This window comes from Schistocerca gregaria, chromosome 8, assembly GCF_023897955.1.
Source record: "Schistocerca gregaria isolate iqSchGreg1 chromosome 8, iqSchGreg1.2, whole genome shotgun sequence".
NCBI classification, from domain to species: Eukaryota; Metazoa; Arthropoda; class Insecta; order Orthoptera; family Acrididae; genus Schistocerca; species Schistocerca gregaria.
Window position 1 is genome coordinate 214,270,748 of NC_064927.1, and position 27,251 is coordinate 214,297,998.

Below are 27,251 nucleotides of genomic sequence, written 5' to 3' on the forward strand. Positions count from 1 at the left end.
TCCATTTGGCACAGCTGGTAAAAAGCTGTATGGTGTGTTCTGAGTTGATTTGCTTGCAATTTTTCTGGTGATCATGAAGTGAACTCTCTGCCCATTCTCCAAATGTACTGCTAGATGTTCCACAGATAGTTTGCATTTTTGTATGGGAAAACTGAAAATCCGGCACACTGCTTCGTTAATCTTTATGTTTCTTTCCAATTGGTACATGAGGATCTCGTTGTTTCTGTTTTCGTGTTCACTGTCTTTGGCAATTTGAAGGACAGCCACGTCACTGCTTTTGTTCACATGCTTATGGCCACTGAAAAAAAACTGGTTATAGAGAGATAAATGTATTACCCAATCTTGGATCATATGAAGTGAATGATACAGCAGAGAAGACAAAAACCAAAAATCTACTACTGCTAAGACATGTGAAAATGTTTAAATGTCAATATTAGTAAATACTTAATATAATTATGATGATGATTATATAGTCTTTTCCAGAAAGATAGACAGTTAATTGTATTTTATTTATAAAATATATGTGCCAAAGATTATTTTGCATAAACAGATTGATATATTATAGTAATTTCTTTGCTACATGTTGTTAAAGAAAAATATTTGTTTTCTGTTTCTTTGTCCCCCCCCCCCCCCCCCCCACCATATTTTTTTGAGCAGTTGTTTGTACGAGTTGGAAATGTGAGGATGGAGAATGAGTTATTTGTGTTTTACTGATTTGTAATGTGAAGTAAATGACTGAAAATATGTGTGTAATTCTGTAGAAGGTTCACCAGATTTCACGTTGTTATTCACATAGTAACCCAATCATCTTCTAGACAATTATAGAAAGATAAACCACAGAAAGGAAAATAACAACAAGGCATCAACATACAACATCAAAGAGCAACAAAAAAGATGATATTTTTATTGTTAACATAACTGGTTATCGAAATTCGACTCTCCCTGTCACTAGCTACAGAGTGTTACTATCTCAGTGTGGCAGGTGCTGTGCAAATGTGACCAGCTGTCCAAATTACTAACTTACTCCAAACAACACTAAGTTCAACACTGGGCAACAAGAGGGTGGTGATGGTCAGAATATGGTTGCATCGTCCAGGACTTTCTGAAAGTGAAATGTGAATTCAACAGAATCCTGGTGTTTCTCTACCAAATTTTCTCGCATTTCAAAATGGGCAGATGTTATGCATTTTTCTAATTACAATGTGTTTGTGTTTGTTATATTCTTTTGTTGGGTCATAGTTTAAAGCTTCATTTATTAAGTTTTACTGTTTACTTGTTCTTGTCTGCACTTCTCGTAGGGTGGTATTTTTATGGCTCGCTTGAGTTTGCAATCTTATTCTAAGATTGTATCACAAAACATTCTGGAAAGTTGTGGAATGATCTGGAATGTTCTGAAAATATACTTCTATGTTCTGGAATATTCTAGATATTTCTAGAGGGCAAAACTTCCAAGCCCTTATATCTTCAAAAGCTCACCTTCAGGTAAAAATGGAAATCCTATTCATGGATGGATGGGGGTTGGAGGACTACCACACCATATTACTCCCTTGATCCCATGGGGCTCATTTCTGAGTTTTAGTGGCAGCACATTGTACAATTACTTTTATAACATATACTGATTAAACTACATAATTAAATGTTTCAATACTCAAATTCACTTGGGAAAACTATATAGTAATGCTACAGAATTTCTGGCCATTACGTGACTTCAGGATGCAATATTATTAGTACTACCAATAGACACATAAAAGTACATAAAACTATTCTTGTTTTCAAAACAATTTGTTCTATCCTTGGGAAAGGGCGAAGAAAATATTGGTGAAGTCTAAAAACAAAGAGCAAATCCTTCAGACCCCAGGATAAAGTGCCAAAAGAAGAATTTCCCAAGAAAATTAGACTTAAAATTTTAAGATATTCAACAAGGAACCTAAAAATAGCCCACTTTCATATTTAGATATGCTACATGTGTCACAAAACTCAAATTATATCAAATACAGAAACTATAAAATAGTCTTTTCTTGCATATTTTTGTGTAAACAAAACAGAAAAACAAGGGTGATACCTATTAAACTCTTCCCATAAATCATCTGCACTTATTCTTTTCCTTTAAAGGCAAGTTAAGAGATGAGCAAATATTATTATTGGGTATCATTTAAATATGGGAAGGAAAGTTTCAGCAAAATGTAAGTAATTTAGTAATAAGGAAGACAACTCAAGGATTAAGAGAAGCACTGAATCCTGACAGGCACATTAAAAAGATAGAAAAGTTTGCTAGGTTTTGGATGAATCATTTAATAGGCTAGAGTACACATTCATTTGCATGTGTTGATGATGTGGAGGAGTGCAGGGCAGGGGAAGGGGGAACTGATGGGTAGGGGGCACACTGCAGCAGGATAACACCCACACCCTATACCTAACAGTTTCCTCTTCCTCTGTCCTGCACTCCCCTCAATTCATTCCTCTATTTCATCACCATTGTGCATTACACAAACTGAGCAGCTCCAGGGCCCATGTGTCACATTCCTATCCTTTGCACCTGCTGCCCCTCCTACCTCTCAGTTACCTATCCTGCACCCCTAAGCCATCAGCCACTGTTCCTGAACCCTCCCTCTCTTCCACTCCCACTTCTTTCTCTACTCACCTCACAACGTACAACCTCTCAACCCAATCTGTCAATCTGCAGTCTCAACATTGTGTATTCAGCCAGCACAATGTATTTCTGTGTGTGTGTGTGTGTGTGTGTGTGTGTGTGTGTGTGTGTGTGTGTGTGTGTGTGTGTGTGTTCTCTAACAGCTCATGAAAGGACTCATCCAAAAGCTAGGAAAGTTATCATTCTTCCTTGTGTTCCCATCGATGAGTCAGCACTTCTACTATTCGATGACTTGTCTCCTTTGTTCCTAAATTGTTTACTATTTAACATTTCACTGTCATCAAACAGAGCTTTAGATTAGTTATATAAGGCTGTAAAAATAAATTTCCTACTTTCATGAACTGCCTTGTATAGCATGCCAAAACAAAGTCAACATGCAAGACCAGTCGGAAGATTAGTCCTTCAAAATACAAGGCCATTACATCTCAACCAGTGGGTCTTGAGCTGAATTCACACACCTAACACATACTTACAGCTTCAAACAAGATCAAAGTTCAATTACTTTTGATGTAATAATTTTTAGCTTTTCATCAATTCATCTGTGGACAATATGCATTTCATAGTAATACATCACAGGGACATTTCCTCCTCCCATTTGAGCATCTAATAAAATTTACAGCTGCCTTGCATAAGACATTTTTACCACAATTCATTTCAAAAGAAAAAAAATTCACTTATGGATACTATAAAATTACATTCAAAGGCAGAGGTAAGTACTGCTTATAGACACATTCTAATTCCAACTTTCAGAACTATTGGCTCCTTCAACAGGGAGGAAAGAGGGATAAGTTCAGGAAAGGAGTCCATTTGCTGAGAGGGGGAGGAGACATAAGATGAAAAGGATGGGCTGGAGGGGGGGGGGGGGGGGGGAGTGTAAGATATATGGTCAGACGAAGTTGGAGGTCAAAGACAGTATGTTGCTCAACACTGTACCAGCTATAATCCATAGGCTGAAGATGTAATGTCTGGAAGTCTTAGTACCAGACAGAAGCCATCAATTGATTCTAGAAAATTCCAATCATATTTATGATATCACTGTCCATCAGCAACACAGATGCGGTCTCAACTGGATACCAGAACTTCAGTACCCCTAAATACTGCTGATGGAACATAATACCACACCAGCTCACTGGCTCCAGAATAAATGTCATCCGGTAATACACAGTAATTAGCCTATTGCTTTATGCTTTGAAAGGCCATGTATCAATCAATATTACCAACAAATATGTTTGTAGATCTATAGATTTTTTTGTAGTGTTGCCACCATTAAGAAACAAAATTTTTGGTATGGATGCCTTTGCTGATTTTGGATTCCAAATATGAGATTCAGTTAACATGCCAATATGTACTAACATATAATAACATATAATCTGCACATATCATAAATATTATAAAATGGAAAGTTGCTACTCACCATATAGTGGAGACACTGAGTCACAGATAGGCACACCAAAAAGACGTCACAATATAAGCTTTCACCCATCAAGGCCTTTGTCAAAAGTAGACCACAGACACACACACACACACACACACACACACACACACACACACACACACCAGTGGACAGTGTGGCTTCAGCTACGAGTGGGAGATATGTTTGCATGTGTGGGTGTATGTGTATGTGTATGTTGTCTATTTTCGACAAAGGCCTTGATGGCTGAGAGCTTATATTGTGACAGTCTTTTTGTTGTGCCTTTCTGCAACTCAGCTATATCGTGAGTAGCAACTTGCCTTTTCATAATATTAAATATTGTTACATATTATAAAAATAGATGTGGGTGCGTGTGTATGTGTGTCTCTGTGTATGTTAAACGTGTCACCTCCTAAGCCACTGGACCAATACGAACCAAATGTGGTATACATATCCCTTACTGTCAGGCAACAATCACTGTTGGCTTAACAACCATCTACCTATCATAGTTCAAAATATATGCTGCCATAAACAATTAGGTGCATGAAATACTGATGCATCATGCATGAAGTTTTAATACTTTTATTCCTTACTACTAAGACACTCCTACAATTGGATCACCTTTATGCAATCTTTCTGACACCTAGCAAAAACAACAACATCTATAGAGCTATGAAGAGGCATTGCTATAGAGATGTTTACAACATTATGCATATTTCTTTTGTATGACTGTTTCATAGTTTCAAAGATGTTTTGATGAGTACACAGAAGTGAAATTTTTTCAATATTACACAATGAAGACAGTTCACTTTTTATTTCCGTTTCTAACAGAAAATTTAAAAATTAGTAGCTGGTCAATTTCAGGGTGTCAGCTAGTAGTAATATATAACATTACATCATATAATGACTTATGCATTTATTTGAACCTAATCTGGGTAGAGCACAAAACTTTGAAGTGCACATATCATTAACACATAATAATTCCCCTCATTTCTGCCAGGCTATGCCCTTGCCTTTTGTTGTGAAGGAAGCAGTTAAATTGGAACTCAGTCACATAGTTTAGAGACACTAGATGTGACAATAGTAACATCTGGCCAGTGTAGCACAAGTGAAGAGAAAACTTGGCCAGAGTAATGACAGATAGGTGGTGGGAAGACTGCAGAAGATACAGAAACTTATGTTTCAAGTAGCAGATCCTGCAGTGGTGGAAAACTATACACAACAATTTGTAACAGATGTTTAAACAGCCTTACAGCTAGTGGGCTCAAATACAGATTAAGTAAGGGTACTTCTTCCTGAGCCAGTATTCAATATCTCATCCGTGTACTGAACAGAAATGGTTTCAAATCCATGTCAACACATGTAGAGGAGAATAATAATATACATGTGCCAAATGATTTTAAGAAGCTGTAGTTGTTTTTGAGAAAGATGGATTACCATAGAAAATTTATATCAAATGATCTTATTACCGTAATTGCTCTCTAGCCCAGGCTCATGCATACAGCAGTACCACAGGGAGGCCTGAGCAGGCTGTAGACTGTGATACCAGAAGTACCCAAGAAGTAGTCATGAACTGGAATATTAGCACAAAATTAGTAAAGCATAAGTATAAAATCTGCACTGACAGTGAAGTTGGGGACTTCATGATTTGGACTGGCTTCTATTCTATGTCTCTACCTCAATTTCCTGCAAACTGCAATGCTCTTGAGTCAGACCCATTTAGTCCTTCACTAATTAACTGACCAGCTACTTGGAAAATACACTGCCAGTATGAAGCATGTTCATTTACAGAGAAACTGTGTCTTACCAGCATCTGTAGCTCGTACAGTGAATTCATATTGACCAAGCTGAGTGTCTGCAGCCCTAGCTGGAGTGTTTAGTTTCACTTCTCCACTCACTGGTTCTACAAAAAGAACACCTTCTGCATTTGGTGATACCAAACTATAAAAAATTTTTCCTCCACCTTGAGTAGGACCATCCACATCAGTTGCCTGAAAGCAGACACATATCACAATTATTTCAATAGAAATTCAACTATTGCGTAAGTGATGATATCCCTTATCATCTAAAATACAGCTCTCCAATTTTGCTGTTAGGTAATACTTATACAAATGTTCACTTGTGGCCACAAAAGACGATGCTCAGTCATTCCATCTGTTCACCATATTAAATACATACTAGCATTGCAAGAAAGTTTTAAGTCATGTGGAACACATTACAAAATGTTAACATTGCAGAAGCACAGTTGCAGTAACTGCTGTATGCTTGACTTACTGTGTCTCACCAATAAAGGTAGTTCTGCTCATACAAGCAAGAACTTAATAGTAATGATAATCCCTTTCCTGTGAGTGAAGGACTGGTAGTGTTGCAGTGTTCCATTACATGTCTCTGTAACACTTTGTTTGGAATCATTTGATGTACTATTTAAGAAAAATTGAACGGTTTATTCAAGAGAAAGAGCCTCATAAATTGAGCAAGCCAATAACGCACTGGTCCACTTCTGGGCTTTATGCAAGTTGTTATTTGGCTTGGAATTCATTGATCGAGTTTTTGGATGTACTGAGGGGTTTCCTGCCAAAGTCTGCCCCTCTGGCATGTTGGATAGTCAAAATCCTGATGAGGTTGGAGGATCCTGCCCATAATTCTCCAAACCTTCTCAATCGGGGAGTGATTCTCTTGCCGTGTATGAGTGGGTGTTATCTTACTGAAATGTGAACCCACAAGGGCTTGCCATGAAGTGCAACAAAACAGGGCATAAAGTATTGTTGATGTACTGCTGTGCTGTAAACCAAAGGGCTTCTGCTATAAAATGAAATGGCACCCCAGACACACTCCAGGTTGTTGGGAGTATGGTGGGCAATGATGAGGCTGGAATCCCACCACTGTCTGGTGCACCTTTGGACAAGTCCTTGGTGGTCATTGGGGCTCAGTTCAAATTGGCACTAATCACTGACAACAATTCTACTCCTGTCAATGAGGTTCCAGGCAGAATATATGTTTGGAGCCATCAAGTGGAATACCAACCTTACTGTCACCCACCATACAGCCCGACAGCCATGAGCTATGGTCTGTGATGCCATTTCTTTTCATGGTATGTATGACCCCTTTGACTATCATCAGCAGCACTCTTACACCACAGTGGTACATTGATAATAGTCTAAGCCCTGATTTGTTGCCCTTTATGGCAGGCCATCCTGGGTTTACATTTCAGCAAGATAATGCCTGACTGGACAGCACAGGAGTTTCTACTGCTTGTCCTCATGTTTACCAAACCCTACCATGGTCATAACAATCACCAGATATCTCCCAACTGAGAACATTTGAGATAAAATCTTGAGATTCTGATGATCTAACATGCCAATTGGACAGAATTTGGAATGATATCCCTCAGATGGGTATCCAACAACTCTTATCATTCATTGCAAAGCTGAATAACTGCACCAAGGCTACAGGTGGACCAGTGCATTATTGACTTGCTTAACTTGTGATGCTCTTTCTCTTGAACAAGTCATCCAGTTTTTCTGAAACTGTAATCATTTCTTCATCTGTATATGTTTTTTTAAGTGAACTCATGTTGATATCTTGGCAACCAAATTTGCCTCATTTGAATCCAATGGAACACATATAAGCTACTACAGGTGCCAAGTCCACACTCACAAATATATATGTATATGGGGGGCATTTCTGCAGAATGTTTACACATTGATAGTACTCACGTGAATGAAAAACTGAGGCTCAAAACTGGTTGCTCCTTCCCTTACAGTTCGGCTATATTCCTGCTGTTCAAAAACTGGAGCATTGTCATTTACATCTTCTACGTCTACAAACAAGTTCACAGCAGACACACGGCCTCCCCCATCAACTGCTTCCAGTGTCAGTGAGTATGATTTTTGTTTCTCAAAATCTAAACCTGAAAAAATATATTAGTATTTGTAGGATCTGTGCAGGAACTGTTTTTCTTCCAAATTTGAATCAATCAATACATTCAATAACTCTGCGTGTGCTTAAAGATAAAATTATAAAGTCAGCAAAACAAAGACAGAGAGAAAACAAAGAGCCTACAGTTAAGGCACATAAACACTTTATAGTGAATGACCAAAGAAAGCATTTCTAACTTTGATATTAAGATCATGCTATGGCCCCAGTAAATTATTCTTAGTAGTCTTGAAAACTAAAGTCTCATTATGTATTATGTACATAATATCATATCTTGCAAGAACTGAAGAAAAACAAGCAGACTGCATCACAGCTGCAAACACAATGTAAATGAATTAAGAGTAAACAGGATACATCTAGGACAGGTTATAGTTTCTTCAGAGAGTAGAAATAGGAAATCATGTTACTGATTTAATTTGTTTTCAAAAGCTTCTTAATTTTTACTGTTTACAAGAGACAGTTCTATTGCATTCAATAATAATGAAAGTATCAAAGATGGTAGCCACAATATCCTTTGACATCTTCCCTGCTTAACTCTTGGCATGTTCCATTTTCTCCAAATCTGTCCTCTCTCATTTGGAAACTGCAGAAACCTCAAATAAAGTAACAAAAATTTGTGAATGTTCCAGATTTGTGTCCATTTCTCTGTCTGATGCCCTCTGACAAGCAGACACATTTTTTAATGTTGTGACACTTTATTTTAATTTAATTTGCAGATTTGTTTCAATCTAGTACATCTTTAGAAGAAAGACACTTGTTAAACTTTAAAAATTAAGAAAAAGTGAAATTAAATTAATGGAATTTCACAATGCAAGGGACTTCTACTGGAATATTGGACCACACTACAATCCTTCACAAAGTGGAAGCTCTGAATATTCATACAAATTTTAGTGAATTACAGCATGGAGCTGCATTATTTAAGTTATTATTAAAGCTTTCATTTTGAAGTATGGAACATACTACACCACAGATAACAGATGGTAATTAATTTTTAACTACTTTAAAGTTTGTTTAGTGAGCAGGACAGGCCAGATGCCTAATCACTGTAGTGAAAGTTGCGTTGACAATTATGTTGATGGGAATCATAAATTGTATTAATATTTACAGTGAACTACTGGTACACATTTGCCCAATTTTCATGAACTACACAGTCAGGATTATACTGAAAATTGTAACTTGAACAATACAAGTATTACAAAACAGACTTGCCTTGAGAAGTGTTGGAAAGAAATACACCTCCTCCAACTGGATCTGTGGTAAATGCCTCTGATCCAAAGCCACGAATGGCATACATTAGTTTTCCAAACTCTCCACTGTCCTTGTCCACTGCTGTTATATTAGCTATTTTCATTCCAGGCAAAACATCTTCTGGAACTCTTAATCTGTAAGATGATTGTGGAAAGACTGGAGCATTGTCATTGGCATCCACTAGATTGACTGTTACTTGAGAACTTGCAACTTCTTCCTCACTCTGCATGAAAAGATACATATAGTGAAACATAAAATCATAAAGAACAGAGAAAATTTATTGATGCTAAATATGAAATTAAATTTTACTATTGTCCAACAATGGAAAATCCACAAATGTTTGTTACTTTATTTAGACTGTAACAATATTACGAAAAGAATAGTTACTACTCACCATATAATGGAGATGCTGAATCGCAGATAGGCGCAACAAAAAGACTGTTAGAAAATGAGCTTTTGGCCTAGAAGACCTTCATCAGAGATAGAACATACATACACACATACACACACACACACACACACAAACACACACACACACACACACACACACACACACACACACACTCATGCAACTGTAACCCACACACAAATGGCTGCAGTCGAAGGCCTTGTTGGCAGAAAGCTCATTTTATCGTCAAGCAGTATATTGCTCCCTCCTACGTATGTCTCGCGAAGAGACCATGAGGATAAAATCAGAGAGATTAGAGCCCACACAGAAGCATACCGACAATCCTTCTTTCCACGTACAATACGAGACTGGAATAGAAGGGAGAACCGATAGAGGTACTCAGGGTACCCTCCGCCACACACCGTCAGGTGGCTTGCGGAGTATGGATGTAGATGTAGATGTAGATGTAGATTTTCTGACAGTCTTTTCCAATCTCCCCCTCCCCTTCCCCCCATCTGCAACTCAATCATCTCCAATATATGGTGTGTAGCAACCATCCTTTCCATTTTACAAATGTTCCACATACTCACATGAAGTGACCTACTGATTCAAAATAGAACATAGTGCTTCAAAGATAGGAAATGAGTCCTAATATAAAATCTGTGTTCATGAACGACATCAGAGCATTTTATGCAAAAATTATGGTTTGGTATGCACTATCGTAAGTTACTGCTTTTGTAGTAGTGCCTTTTTGGCATCCTCCACATTGTCACACTTTTGCTAATATTAATACATTTTTTTACTTATTTCATATCAGCAAATATCAATTAATTCTGTAAGTTCATGATTATGTGACCACTGGGTTCCATTAAATCTGATAGCTTCATAACATAATAAAATTAGAATTGTGAACTGTTTTTAATACTGAGTTTATGAAACTCAATGCTTTCACATTTAAAACTTAAGCATATGCTATTCTTAATGAGAATGTTTACACACTTTGTCAATTCAGAGTTTATGTCATATTTCTTTACTTCATAAAGACTTACTCCATTTCTGTTGACAGAGGCCACAACATCAAACACAAGTGTTCTCTTGCTCTCATCATCCACATCATAGTCAAGCTCTTTTGGGTCTGCAACCCTCACAACTACAGGAGTCCTGCCCTGTGCAGATACTGGATGGACAGTAAACACACCAGGAGGTGCATTCTGTATTCCCCTGAAGCTCAATGTGTAGCGTGCATTTTCCCCAGTGTCAGAGTCAACTACCACCTGAAATGAAGAATAAGGAACCCTTATTTTTGTAATAATAGGATATTACATAATAAGTCTAAAATGTGATATGGAAAAAAGTCTTTAATATTTTTTAAAGGCAGAAGTTGTGAAAGTAATGATTATCTACAAGGGATGTCTGTAAAGTAATGAGACTGGGTCTAGTAAAAAGAATTTATAGATCTGATCAGTACATATTGCTAAAATTCTTCAAAATAGTCTCCTTGGGTGTCAGTACACAGCTGCCAATGCAATTCCCCCATTGAAAAGGCTCCTGGGAAGCAACTGCCATAACCTCTTACAGAGACATCATGAGTCTGTTGGATGCCCAGAACATCGTCAAAATGATGACATTTTGGACTTCTCTTGAGCTCTGGGAACAGGAAAAAGTGTTGTGGTCTAAATACTGAGGTTATAAAGTGGCTGCACCAGTGTGACAACCCTTGACTGGTCTGGGTAGGTAGTCACAAAGAAGGCGGTGTGGGCTGGAGTGTTGTTGTGGTGGAGCTTCCAGCTGTCAGCAATCTTTAGTCATTTCCGTCTGACAGCTCTCAGGATAAGAGCTTCTTTGTGGAAAACAACATTGACGGTTCATCCAAGAGGTACAAATTATTCATTTCCACTCCACACATGTTTAAAAAAAATTAAAAAAAGAACTCTTACTTTCTTGGGGTGAAAGGAGTCTGAGTTTCACTGATTGGTTTTGGGGTCATTTGGGGTCATACTGGGACACCTGTGATTTGTCATCTGTTGTTATGTCATCTAAAAAGTCTGATTAACTTTTCTGCAACATCCCACAGGAAATGTCAACTCATTGTTGCTTTTGTTCATCACTCAACACTTATAGCACCAATGTCACAACACTTATGGCACCAATGTGGCACAAACTTTCCGCATGCTAAATTTTTAATAAATAAATTTGTGACCTATTTTTTGCACATGTTGAGGTCCTTGGTGATCAGTCTTACACTCAATTGATAGTAGGAGCCCAGGAGATTTTCACTTTTGCCACATTTTTGTTCGAAGCACTTATTGGAGGGTGTCTATATTGCTCCAAGTCTTCAAAGTCTTCCGTCCATTCTTGAACTCTCTAAACCACTGGAAAACTTATGCCCTTGACAAGGCACTGCTTTTGTAAGCCAATTTAACCAATGAAAGCATCTTGGTATAGTTTCTCCCAGGCTAAAGAAAAATTTAATCATGCAGCACTGCCCCAGTAAATGCCCCATTTTTCATGTTTACTGCAATGACAAAAACTCATGCATCATGCATGATCCTCACTGTATAAAAACTTGGACATGACTGCCTCCTAGTGTGTTGCTTAGTTGAGACCCCTCATCACAAATCCCTCCACTGGGGAGCATGCTGCTGTCAATTGGAGCAATGCTTGGTGACCAGTTTCATTACTTTATGGACAAACTTGTGTGGAACAATTTCTTTAATTTGAACAATTTGTTTCTTATATTTCCACACACTGAAGTGCATCGGGTTATTGTCCTTGTTGACCCTACCAAGGAAATTAGTTATAGAAGTTTACATATTATTCCATTCACAAAATTATATATTTAGATAAAATTTATTATGAAACTAAGAGAAAGTAACTTTATGGTATGCTAATAGATTTCATTAAGTTTTATGGAGGACTTCAGCCTTAAAATCGATATATAAAAATTAAAATTGCATACTGTGAAAGAAATACATTTTGATTCAAAATTGTTCTGAATGAAATTACACAAATTATGAATGATAGGGGAATCACCGTTAAAATTTTGTTTTCTGAATAAGTTGAAAATTTCTGATGTAATTAATAAAATACCACTCAATTGTGATTAATTTTTCACGTACAGGGTGTCCCATTTATCTTGACCACCCTAAATAACTGTTTGTTCAGATGCAAATCACAAAATGTTTCAAGCAAATGTTCTTTAGCCATCAGTGGGACATCAATCAGCATGATTGCCTTCGTTGTAGCTTTTTAAATGACACCCTGTATTATTTATTGGGCAACTTATTTCCTCTCCTAAAGACCTATTCAAATATGTATCACAGTGTACCATTCACTGAAACACAACGTTATTAATTACATAACACGACATTGACATTGACGCTCCCAGCGCTTAGTGTCGGTACTTGGGGTAACGGAACATATCCAGATGCTGAGGCTGACAGAGGACAAATGTAAACATGAGTAGAATGTACAGCCATCATTCCATCAACCATCACCGGTTGAAGAGTTGTGTTAGTAGAATGTACACCAATGAAGAGAAGGTAGAAACGCTACTCGTCTCTGGGGAATGTAAATTAGCAGAGCAGTAATTGGAATACTGCTTTCTTATGTACGAGTACATTTAGTACAGTAGTTTAGTCCTTTTAAATACTGGTGTGTAGAGTAGGCATATGATAAAGTCTGTCCTTCCTACAAACTGCACCAACATAATGTTTCTTTTATTGCTGTTTTGTTGAAGGTATGCGAAATACTACTCAGGCAGCGGAAATGTACACAAAACGATATCTTGACAAGAACCTACCTTCCTGATGAATGTTTTCTTGTCTTGTTGCAACGCTTCAAGAAAAAAGTTTCAACCCACGACAAGACAATCGTCATAGCACTTGCACAGACAAAGCTGCTGAAATAACTGTTCTCGTTTGCATAGCTATGAATCTACATGAGAGAACATGACAGCTTGAACATGAAACTGGCATTCCTAAAACCAGTGTACATCATATTCTTACACACCACTGGTTCCATCCTTACCATGTACACCTACATCAATAATTCCATGGGAATGATTTCCAGAATCGTATACAGGCACAGTAGCAAATCCTCGCCAACCCAATTTACTGATGAATGTTCCTTCTCAAGCAAAGGACAGGTAAATACAGTTGTTGTTGTTGTTGTTGTTGTTGTTGTGGCCTTCAGTCCTGAGACTGGTTTGATGCAGTTCTCCATGCTTATGCCAGTTTCTTCATTTCCCAGTACCTGCTGCAACCTACATCCTTCTGAATCTGCTTAGTGTATTCACCTCTTGGTCTCCCTCTACGATTTTTACCCTCCACACTGCCCTCCAATACTAAATTGGTGGTCCCTCGATGTCTCAGAATATGTCCTACCAACCGATCCCTTCTTCTAATCAAGTTGTGCCACAAGCTCCTCTTCTCCCCAATTCTATTCAATACCTCCTCATTAGTTAAGTGATCTACCCATCTAATCTTCAGCATACTTCTGTAGCACCACATTTCGAAAGCTTCTATTCTCTTCTTGTCTAAGCTATTTATTGTCCACATTTCACTTCCATACATGGCTACATTCAATACAAATACTTTCAGAAACGACTTCCTGACATTTAAATCTATACTCGACGTTAACAAATTTTTCTTCTTCAGAAATGCTTTCCTTGCCATTGCCAGTCTACATTTTATATCCTCTCTACTTCGACCATCACCAGTTATTTTGCTCCCCAAATAGCAAAACTCCTTTACTAGTTTAAGTGTCTCATTTCCTAATCTAATTCCCTCAGCATCACCCGACGTCATTCAACTACATTCCATTATCCTCGTTTTGCTTTTGTTGATGTTCATCTTATACCCTCCTTTCAAGACACTGTCCATTCCGTTCAACTGCTCTTCCAAGTCCTTTGCTGTCTCTGACAGAATTACAATACCATCGGCGAACCTCAAAGTTTTTATTTCTTCTCCATGGATTTTAATACCTACTCCGAACTTTCCTTTTGTTTCCTTTATTGCTTGCTCAATATACAAACTGAATATACCGGGGAGAGGCTACAACCCTGTCACACTCCCTTCCCAACCCCTGCTTCCCTTTCATACCCCTCGACTCTTATAACTGCCATCTGCTTTTTGTACAAATTGTAAATAGCCTTTTGCTCTCTGTATTTTACCCCTGCTACCTTCAGAAGAGAGTATTCCAATCAACATTGTCAAAAGCTTTCTCTAAGTCTACAAATGCTAGAAATGTAGGTTTACCTTTCCTTTATCTTTCTTCTAAGGTAAGTCGTATGGTCAGTATTGCCTCACCTGTTTCAACATTTCTACGGAATCCAAACTGATCTTCCCCGAGGTCGGCTTCTATCAATTTTTCCATTCATCTGTAAGGAATTAGCGTTAGTATTTTGCAGCTGTGACTTATTAAACTGATAGTTCGGTAATTTTCACATCTGTCAACACCTGCTTTCTTTGGGATTGGGATTATTATATTCTTCTTGAAGTCTGAGGGTATTTCAGTCTCATACATCTTGCTCACCAGATGGTAGAGTTTTATCAGGACTAGCTCTTCCAAGGCTGTCAGTTGTTCTAATGTAATGTTGTCTACTCCGGCTGGCCTTGTTTCGACTCAGGTCTTTCAGTGCTCTGTCAAACTCTTCACGCAGTATCGTATCTCCCATTTCATCTTCATCTACACCCTCTTCCATTTCCATAATACTGTCCTCAAGTACATCACCCTCGTACAGACCCTCTATAATACTCCTTCCACCTTTCTGCTTTCCCTTCTTTGCATAGAACTGGCTTTCCATCAAAGCTCTTGATATTCATGCAAGTGGTTCTCCTTTCTCCAAAGGTCTCTTTAATTTTCCTGTAGGAAGTACCTATCTTACCACTAGGAGATAAGCCTCTACATCCTTACATTTGTCCTCTAGCCATCCCAGCTTAGCCATTTTGCACTTCCTGTCGATCTCATTTTTGAGACGTCTGCATTCCTTTTTGCCTGCTTCATTTACTGCATTTTTATATTTCTCCTTTCATCAATTAAATTCAATATTTCTTCTGTTAGCCAAGGGTTCCTACTAGCCCTCGTCTTTTTACCTACTTGATCCTCTGCTGCCTTCACTATTTCATCCCTCAAAGCTACCCATTCTTCTTCTACAGTATTTCTTTCCCCCATTCCTGTCAATTGTTCCGTTATGCTCTCCCTGAAACTCTGTATAACCTCTGGTCTAGTCAGTTTATCCAGGTCCCATCTCCTTAAATTCCCACCTTTTTGCAGTTTTTTCAGTTTTAATCTACAGTTCATAACCAATAGATTGTGGTCAGAGTCCACATCTGCCCCTGGAAATGTCTTACAATTTAAAATCTTGTTTCTAAATATCTGTCTTACCATTATATAATTTATCTGATACCTTTTAGTATCTCCAGGGTTCATCCATGTATACAACCTTCTTTCGTGATTCTTAAACAAAGTGTTAGCTATGATTAAATAATGCTCTGCGCAAAATTCTACCGGGCGGCTTCCTCTTTCATTTCTTAGCCCCAATCCATATTCACCTACTATGTTTCCTCCTCTCCCTTTTCCTACTCTTCAATTCCAGTCACCATAGACTATTAAATTTTTGTCTCCCTTCACTACCTGAATATTTTCTTTTATCTCATCATGCTGATTGATGTCCCCCTGACTGCTAAAGAACATTTGCTTGAAACATTTTGTAATTTGCATCTGGACGAACAGTTATTTAGGGTGGTCAAGATAAATGGGACACCCTGTATATTGAATTTGTATGGAGGTAGTTGTCCTGTTGTTGGACAAACCAAAATTGCTTTTTATAAAATAAATGAGTGTGCTGTAAATTCAACTTCAAAGTTATAATTAATTAAAAAATATTTGTTAAAACATACAAGTAAGCAAATAGCAAGAAAGTTTGATTTCAAAAAGATAATATTATATATGTAGCTCACCTAGAGTTAATATTTCAGTGCGTATTGTTCTCTAAACAAAAATTCTTTTTGGAAATTATGGAAGTCATATAGCCAGGAGAACCACATTTTAAATAATTTGTATACAGATAGTGTCAAAAATTGACCAAAAGAAAACATACAAAACTCCAAACAAGATGATACTGTATTTGTCACACTACAGAAATTTATTAAGTCAGTTTATTAGAACTATAGTAAAACCCAAGTTTTACATTCTTGCATTTTATGTTTTCCCACTTTTTATGTTCATTTCTTCAGTTCCAACAGCTATTCTAGTCTCTCAATACAGTGCTTTCCTGTCATTAACATTTTTTGTTACAGCGTTTCCCACATTTTAAATTTTCTTTGAAATTATTGCAACTTTAACATTAATTTTCATACAGATTTCTGCAAAAAGTGTGTTGTATCCTTGCCCAAGCTAACTTTGGAAGAAATCAGAATATGCAGTCTATACACAAAGTACATGTAGCATAGCTTTAGCATGGTAAGCAAGATTTACATTATTGGCATGTTAGACTATTGCTGCTTGTATTTGGAGGGTGGGAAAGTATGCTGAGCCACTGCCTTAGTGATCGTCATGATCTGAAAATAATAACAAACTTCCTCCTGCTCATTAAATTTTATTACAATAGCTTTAATTTAATTTTACAGTAATTTACACAAATAAATAGGACTTTTCACATTGGTCATCTTTATAATGGACTTCCACAAATCATTGTTACTTCTGTGTGAAGTACACTAATCTATACTAGGCACATAGTCTTTGGTTGGTGCGAGCTGATGTCAGATGTAAACATCCCTCCTCAAAACACTCTGTAGCATGACAATTTGTGCTGTCTTTCTGACCCAGGATGTCCTTGAACCAAGCATGCTGTGCACACATATACATCAGGACTCAGTAATTGCCCTTGTGATTATCCCAAAGGCTGTAGCTGAGTGCTACCACACACAGACACATTTCGTTTTTGTTCTGATCATGTCCAATTGTGTAAATAAAACATGCAACCAAAATCTTTCACGAAGCGATATTAAAAAATGCTCATGTTCTATTATTGACAATCCTTATAAAATTATGATAAATAAAACTTGTTACACAATATTGATTAAAACACTAAAGTTAACAGTCTTCATAAACAGAGGACAACAGGAATGAAAAATACAGTTGACAGTCTTCATAAACAGAGGACAACAGAAATTAAATCTACAATTTGTTTCCAACAAGGACGTCACTCAGTTTAGGGATGTCCTGGGTGAAAACAATGATGGAAATTGTTGTAATTTTACAGAGCATCTTGAGGAGGGATGTTTACCTCTGACCTCAACTTGTATCAACCAAAGACAGAGTGTCTAATACATATTAGTGTATTTCACACAGAAATAACAATGATTCATAAAAGCCCCTTGTGGAGAAGGCCATCTTCACAGGCAGTATTTATTTGTATAAATGACCGTGAAATTAAATTAAAGCTGTTGTAATGCAACACAATGAGGAGGATGTAGGTTGCTAATAGAGGCATTAGCATTAGATTGTTTAAATTGCCACAGCTGAAAACAAAATACAGTCAACAGGGGATGTTCGAGATTGTGCCAGCATGTCATAAAAATAACTAGTCAACAAGTCTTCTTGTCACTAAAAAATAAAAATGATTACACATATTTAATTAAGAATGCTGAAACAAAATCCACAATTAGATTAAACTTCAGTAACAGTAATTGGTAAAATCTATATTCAATGTTTTCCATGCAGTGTCTGCTTCTTTGAATGCAACATGGAAACTGTAATTATAATGGTGTCCCAAAAAGAATAATAATAATAATAATAATAATAATATCAAGCCAGTAATAATAACCAAATGAACACTAGTGTAAAAGCCACATTCTGCATTCACTTGAATCAGTGGCTACAAGTGAAATGATTAGAAAAAATAGGACATGTTTTCCTGTGAAAGAAAAATGTTTACATTTGCATGTTAGATCATAAGTTCATTTAGCATAGGATCTATGACTTTTCACTTCCATCCTGAGCACAACTGTGAGAAACTGGTGCCCAATATCAAAGCCAGTACAAGACAGTCTCGTTCCATGGCAAAAAAGCATAAATATGTTCCACCATCAGAATATGATCATTTGCATAAACTTGCTTCAGACTGATTTGTTAGCACAAGAGCAAATTCCATTTCATGGCAATATACTAATAGAGACGGTGCTGCAGTTTTCCACAAAAATGGACATCACTAACTTCAAAGGGTTGAATAGTTGGACCAATCAGTTTAAAATTTATCATAACATTGTTTACAACCAATAGTGTGGTGAATGTGTCAAGTGTTGATAGTGGAGCTGTGGACCAACAGAAAAAAGAACTGCAAAATATCTGCAAAGATTATGATCCAAAATATATCCTTAATGTTAACAAAACTGGTCTTTTTTATAATGTATTAGCAAGCAAGACTTTGTGTTTTAAAGGTGAGAAACTGAGTAAGCAGAAGATAACTGTTTTACTTTTGGTCAGTGCTGACGGATCTCAAAAATTACCTCATTTGGTCATTGGTAAATTTCAGAAATGTGAGAACTCTGCCCATTAATTATGTTTCCAACAGCACTGCATGGATGAGCTTCATTTTCAAATTCACCATGCATATACTGAATGCTCAAATGAGGACAAAAAACTGGAAAATAATGCTGCTACTTGGCAGATGTTCAGCACACAATAAAAAGCTGCAGCTCAGAAATATTAAGTTAGTACTGGTGCCTCATAACTGTATGAGTGAGCTTCAACCATTCGTTTAACTGGAAATATAGAAAAATGGAAATGTAGAAAAATGCTTGTCCAGCAAGCTATATTAATGCACAACAATGGCAAGGACCGAAACTCTATAATAATATCAATTATGAAAGCTATGCATCATCTAACCAAAGCATGGATGGATGTGACCTCTTTAACTATTTTTAAGTGTTTCATGAAATTAAGATTTAATTTCACAGAAAACACATTGGAAACACTGGAAGAAGATTTGTCTGAGCCTATAGATTTTTCTGTGGCAGGCATATCACCTAGGTCTCAAGAATATGTCAGTGTTGATGCTTCAGTCATCACTTCAGAGGTGCCAAAGTAGGTAGCATCATTCTCAAACATTTTGAAGAAGGGAAGACAGAGGTGACTGGTGAAGAAGAGGATGACCAGGGACCAGTGGTTATGATGAAATATCAACAAAGTTAAGGCATGTTCTTGTGAGTTTAGAACAATTCTAAGTTACTTGTGTAACCAGTCAATTATAACTGGGACATTTCCTGACTGGCTGAAATATGCAGATGTTAAGCCTCTATTCAAGAAAGGGGATAAAGAGATGCCATCAAACTACAGACCGATTTCACTTTTGCCAGCATTCTCAAAAATTTTAGAAAAAGTGATCTACAGGCAGCTTCTCAACCGTCTGACCACAAATAACATATTATCAAGAACACAGTTTGGATTTCTGAAGGGTTCTGATATTCAAAAGGCTATTTACACCTACAGTGAAAATGTACTTAATTCATTAAATAACAAGTTACAAGCAGCAGGTATTTTCTGTGATTTGTCAAAGGCATTCGATTGTGTAAACCACAACATCCTTTTAAATAAATTAGAATTCTATGGTGTCACGGGCAGTGCTGCAAAATCGTTCAAGTCATACCTCGCTAACAGGAAACAAAGGGTGTCAGTGCAAGGGACTAGTGAATTAAGTCATCAGTCATCATCAGAATGGGAAGAAATTACATGTGGTGTCCCACAAGGATCCATCTTAGGGCCATTGCTTTTTCTTGGGTACATTAATGATCTCAAATCAGTTACACTGCCAGAAGCAGAGTTCATTTTGTTTGCAGATGACACAAGTATTGCAATAAATAGTATGTTGAGTGTAGTTCTAGAAAGATCTGCTAATGATATTTTCATGGATATCAATAAATGGTTTAAAGCCAACTCACTGACATTAAACTTCGAAAAGACTCACTATATGCAATTCAGAACCTGTAAGAGCTTTCCACCCAGCATATGCATAAAGTACGAAGAAGAGCAGATAGAAGAGGTTGACAGTCTTAAATTCCTGGGATTACAACTTGATAATAAATTCAGTTGGGAGGAGCGCACCACAGAACTGCAGAAACGCCTTAACAAATCTGCATTTGCAATTCGAGTGTTAGCAGACATAGACGACATAAAAGTGAAAAAGGTTGCATACTTTGCCTACTTTCATTCCATAATGTCATATGGTATAATATTTTGGGGTAACTCTTCAAGTCAAACAAAAGTTTTCAGAGTCCAAAAGCGTGTAATACGTATTATTTGTGGAGTAAACTCACGGACGTCTTGTAGAAACCTCTTCAAAGAACTGGGTATACTAACTACTGCCTCTCAGTATATTTACTCCTTAATGAAATTTGTCCTAAATAATATATCTCTTTTGCCAACAAACAGCTCAGTTCATACATACAATACCAGGAACAAAAATGGTCTGCACGAGGACTTAAAAGCACTTACTTTAGTTCAAAAAGGGGTCCACTACTCAGGAACACTCATCTTCAATAATTTGCCAGCAAACATAAAAAATTTAGTTACAAATAGAGATCAGTTTAAAAGGAGCCTGAAAGACTTACTAGTGGCCAACTCCTTCTACTCCATTGACGAATTTTTTAATAGAAACAAATGATGTGTTGTATATATTTATACTATTAGTACTGTTATTTCAGCTTAAAAAAATTAAAAAAAATGGTGACATGTTCCACATCCACGAGGATCTCCTCAACACAGATCTGTGGAACGAAAACTAATCTAATCTAATCTAATCAGGGTGCCAAGCATTAGAGAAGCTATGAAAGCTATTAACATTTTGAGGCAGTACATTGGTAGCGCATTAGGTGATGATAATTCATTTGATGTTTTGTATGCTCTGGACAGACAAGTAGGGCTAGCTGTGTTAGAAAGAAACAAAAACAATTAACTATATCAGATTTTTTTAAAAGGCAAAATTTAAATTGTTTTAATTTCACATTTTGAGCAATATAAAGAGAATTTCACTAAGATAGTATATTAATTTTTGCTTGTTGTGTTCCCTATGCTTTCCTATATTTTACACTTTCCTACAGTTTACTCTTTTATGGATCTGTCTGCAGAAAAGTCAATGGTATATGACTTGATATTACGTACAGGAAAAATACACCAGTGTATTTTCTAAAATGGAATTATATTTTGCAATACAGCATACACATATTGTGCATCATGGCATATATTTGTAAATTGTATTCATCCTTATCTTAGTGACAGCATATTCCATAAGTTGATTTGACTTCCTTACTTCATTTAGAACTAAATATACTTCAGATACATTACTCACCATTGCAAGCCCTGGCAAAGGTGTATCAGCACCAACATCTTCTGAGACCATGAGCCTAAATGATGGCTCATTAAATTTAGGCAACTGATCATCAACATCAGTAACTATTACTGTGACCTGGGATGTAGCTGTATCACCTGGCAGTTCACCATTTATAAGTTCAGTTGCCTGAAATAATTTTATAGCAGAAAGAAACAAACAATTATTTTGCAGAGGAGAAACAAACACATGTAAAAACTATATGTTTTAACACAATTTTCTGTAAATGTAACAAACAGGCAATGAAAATATGCATATTCGGCAACAAATATAATGGGAAAAATTTCATAAATTACAGTCTGATTCAGATAGGAGACACAGCATATCTTTTATTATTAATATTGGGTCATACTGGAAACGCCTGAATGTGGGTGTATGACACAATATTGCATCGACTGTAGATAAAGAACTTGAAGGTGTGGAGCTTCTGTAAGTATATTTTGAGTCATTTTAAATATGGTAATGGAAAGTCATGACAGAATGTAAAAATTTAGGAGCAAAGTAGAATAGTAGAGAATCTGAGCTGCCAACAAGCATAGAAATATGTAGCAAATATTGACCATTCAACCATTAATGTTTACTTTTTGTTTATTTGTTTGTTTGCTGCCCATATAACGATCAGTTTTCACACACTGTCATAGATTTTAGTTCATATATAGAAAGGTTTGCACACATTGATATAAATAGTGAAGGTCAGAAACTATCATTATTATGCAACTTACACTGTCTTACAAAGACTTTGCAACTTGAAATACAAATGCATACATTGATATAGTGTGTGAAGATAAGAAATTATCATTCTTGTGTTGCAAAAACGAACTTATGCTATTGCTCTGTTTTACAAACGGATATTACAACTTGAAATCTTCTAAAGAATAACAGCTTTTCTCTGTTAATAAATGGGTTAAGTTTATTATTTGGAGTGTTTAAATTAGGTTTCTTGAAGTTAGATGGAAGACTGTTATAAAAGATGGTTCCTACTGTATGTGGGCTATCGTCCACAGTCTTTGTTTTATCTACAATTCTGTGAAAACTTTCCCTTCCCCGTGTATTGTACCTATGTATATTACTGTTGGTTACATTATATTGTGAATTTTGTGTCACAAACCTTATTGCGTGCAGGATGTACATAGAGCAGATTGTTAGTATTTTATTTTTTCTGGAGATTTCTCTGAATGGCTCTCTCCTGTTTACCTTAGCTACCACTCTTACTGCCTTTTTTGTAGTTTGAAGAGCCTGTCTGTATAGAAGCTGGTGCCTCTCACCATATCTCAATACCATATTTAGGATGTGGATGTATCACTCAGAAGTATATTTGTCTTGAGTTATCATGGTCCAGAAAGGGTGAGGCCGTTTTCAATAGATACACATTTGTACTGTTTTTCTTACAAACATGGGTCATATTCCTTTCCATGACAGCTGCTCATCAACAATTATACCCAAAAATTTGTGTTTGTTTGTATAGATAAGAGCCAGTAGGGGTGTAAATAGAGTTCTATTTATGTTTTGACTATAGCTATGCATAAACTGCATTTTCACTGTCTTCTCTTTATTTACGAGTAGCTTATTTGAAGTTAGATAACTTGACAGAAAGTTATAATTAATTTCACTACTGTTTGTAGTAGTTTTCATATGATGGCCAAAGCTGGCTAAAGATTTGTCATCAGCAAAGCTTACAATCTTGCAGTTTTGGATTTCAATTAAGTCATTAACATATACAAGAAACAGAAAAAGCCCCTAAATATTTCCTTGGGGTACACAACATTGAAGTATCTTGTGGGTTGATTTGGTTGTTACCAGCAGTTCATTCATTTTATAAGTTAGTTTGACACACTGTTTCCTGTCTTTCAAATAGCAGGTCAGTAGTTGTAAGGCTACCCCTCTCATCCCTTATGCTTCTAATTTATGTAACAGAACTGTATGATTCACAATATCAAAAGCTTTACTCATATCCAGAAAGGCATCTATTATCTCATCTCCTACAACTGGCTTGTTTAATATTTCATGTACAAAAGTTGCTACTGCTGTTAACAGTAGATCTTCCTTTTCTAAAATAATGTTGCAGATTGTTAAATGGATTATGTTTGATGAACTATGCCCCAAATTGATTTAATATTACTTCCTCTAATAATTTCCCAAGCTCTAAAGTTAACGATACTGACCTATAGTTTTTCAAGTCATTATTTATTCCCTTCTTATTCACTGGTATGATTTCAGTGATTTTCAAGAGATCAAGGAATTCTCCATGGCAGCAGGACACATTTATTAACTGTGTCAGAGGCTTCATTGACTCTTCTCTGCATTCTTTTAGCAACTTAAGTGAAATGTCATCTCAGCCACAAGACATTTTAACTTGAAGTTTGTAATGATTGCTACGAGGTCCCTCTAAGTAATGCCTTGGATGAAAGAAGATTGAGTATCTTTTGTAACATGTAAATTGAGTGCCCAGTCCTGTTTCATTTGTGCCAATTATAATAAACATCTGTATGAATTTCTTGCACACTTCTTTTGGATTATTTGTTATAGCATCATTTTCTTTTAATGTTATGCTGGTGTGTTCTTGAGATTGCTGTTTCCCACATTCTTTACACATTGTTTTCAATGCTGTTTTACTAACACAGGTTGAGTTCCTTGTCTGATAATCATATTTGTGAGCTTTAGGGTTAGTCAAGGAACCTCTGTATTTTTTTTCGGAGCAGTTTTTATTTTGTTAAATAGTGTTGTAATTTAGTAACTATAAAGAGTATTTAACAGTCTTTCATGTCCTCACCCAGTTCAATGATTTCGGGAGAGACATTCTCAGCTTTATCACTGACAGCTTTGTTTACTTGTTTTACTAAAGGAGATGTTTCATTTAAAGTTCTAATGAATAGCTTTCCCCAAAAGCTAGCAAGTTTTCAGTCTACTTTCATGCTTGTTGAAGACTCAATGTCTATACTATTCAGTGAGATGTTACCTTTGCTTCTAACATATTAAAATCTTAAGTTACTTTTAATGTTCCATTAATACATATCCTACATTTATTTCAGTGCAAACAACTACATGGTGTGATACTTTCTTTCTGGCAACAACTGACAGGTCGCGGTCAGGCCTATCTCTGATGTGCCTTTCTCCTCTGTGTGGTATACAGATGCCTCGTGGTGGTGCTTGAAAAGGTAATAGAGAGATACAGACAAATTCATCAGTGAACTTGAATGAATCACACTGTAGCATACACACAAAAGAAGTTCTAACCTTTCAAGGTTCAGTTCTTTGTTGTAGGGAATCACCTCAACAAGATACAACAAAGTGGAATGTACCCTCCCTCACTCTTTCTCTATCCACAAATGTAGTAGCTTTTGACTGCATTCAATTTCACCCATATTATTCACAGTTTTCTAATTGAACTACTATTCCACTTATTCTATTATCATGAATAGTTATTCCATGTAAATGAGTATATTATGTAAATACAACTGAAAGTGATAACATAATTGTATAACTTTGGGAAATAGAAGCCATAGGAGTACTTATGCAAAACCTTTTCATTACACTGTTGACCATTAATTAACTGTAAAACTATTCTTATAGATTCTGGGGTGGGAGGTCACAATATTGAGGAAAAATATAACAAATCTCAGAAATCATCATATGCTGTCCAATGATGACAACTAAGGACTGAAAAGCTGTCTACAGCAAACAAAGTGACAATACTATTGCATGGCAGTCTTGTTTAAAAAGTGCTGGGAGCAAAGAGGCTTTGTCAGAGGTAAGTTGATATGAACAGTACTGTCAACAACTTGACAGTGCATTATGGCCAGTACTGTCAACAACTTGACAGTGCAGTATGGCATCAACAGCTCAGTTCTGCTCCCCATGTGCATTCTGACATGACTGTTTTTCTTGTATGCTGGTTTGGTAGGATCACAACAATAAGTTCTGTAAATAAACAGAAGCTATGGAAGACATGAAGTAATGGAGATATCATAACCAAATTCCAGTTTTCAAACACAAGCTTCACTGAAGGAATCCTGATTATCACAGGGATCTCTTTTAAGCCTTATTCATCAGCATGCACATAACTCTCTTTCACAACACTCATAACTCTCTTTCACAACATGAATTGTATTGCTTATTCAAATATATTTTCATAAGCACAAACAACAACTTAGTAATTTTGAGCTTTGTCAAACTGAGGATCTCCCAAGATAAACCAGATAGTTTTGTGTTCCCCATTTTTTGAACATTGGCAATGTAGGCTTATTCTGTTTCTCAATTTCAAAGATGATACAAAATTTTAATCTATGTTGAAGGTGAAAGTTAAATGGAGCACATGGTAAGTGTCACCTATTAGAAAATATTTCATGTATTGCTTGTTTACTACAACTTCTGTAAAATTCCCTTAAAGGAAACAGTTCCAACTTTCATTATCAATTATGCATTGCATTTGCAATTAAATGCTAAATCATTTTTCGAAATATGTGTCATACATTATTATTCTGTATCCCATTTACCATTTTATTAATAGCTACGAGCATAAACTGAGGTGACAAAAGTCATGGGATACCTCTTAATAACATATTGGATCTCCTTTTCCCGGAATGGTGCAGCAACTCAACAAAACATAGATTCAATAAGTCACTGGAAGTCGCCTGCAAAAATATTAAGCCATGATGCCTCTATAGCCATTCACAACTGCGAAAATGTTGCTAGTGCAGAATGTTGTGCACAAACTGACCTCTCGATTATGTCTCATAAATGTTCAGGATGATTTGTGTTGAACAGTCTGGTTAGTCAAATCATTCGCTAAAATTGTCCAGAATGTTCTTCAAAACACTTGTGAACAGTGGTGGCCCAGTGACTTGACATCATTGTTTGGGAACATGAACTCTATGAATGGCTGCACATGGTCTCCAAATAGCCAAATAGTCAATGATCTGTCTAGGGTCCAATCGATATGGTCAATACCCCAGGAGTGGTGTTGCAGGTAATGTCCTGCTAGCAAAGACACTCACATAGTAATCTGCTACCATAGCCAATTAATGCCTCATTTCACTATGGTGACCTAATGGGTACATTCATTGCTCATCCCACACTGATCTCTGTGGTTATTTCATGCAGTGTTGCTTTTCTGTTAAACACTGACAACTATATGCAAACGCCGCTGCCTTTGGTTGTTAAGTGAAGCTGTTGGCCATTACATTGTCTGTGGTGAGAGGTAATGCCTGAAATTTTATATTCTTGGCACACT

General features: G+C 36.6%; 1 protein-coding gene across 1 annotated transcript in view; it reads right to left on the reverse strand.

Moving 5' to 3' along the window:
- LOC126284301 (cadherin-23) overlaps positions 1–27,251 on the reverse strand; it is a 391,034-nt gene that overhangs the window by 97,280 nt on the left and 266,503 nt on the right. The window contains exons 7-11 of the mRNA XM_049983132.1: positions 21,983–22,150; positions 10,683–10,907; positions 9,207–9,468; positions 7,778–7,971; positions 5,869–6,052 (exon numbers count right to left, since the gene is read on the reverse strand). Of these exons, the coding sequence (XP_049839089.1) occupies positions 5,869–6,052; positions 7,778–7,971; positions 9,207–9,468; positions 10,683–10,907; positions 21,983–22,150 (1,033 nt within the window). The remainder of the gene's footprint in view (positions 1–5,868; positions 6,053–7,777; positions 7,972–9,206; positions 9,469–10,682; positions 10,908–21,982; positions 22,151–27,251) is intronic.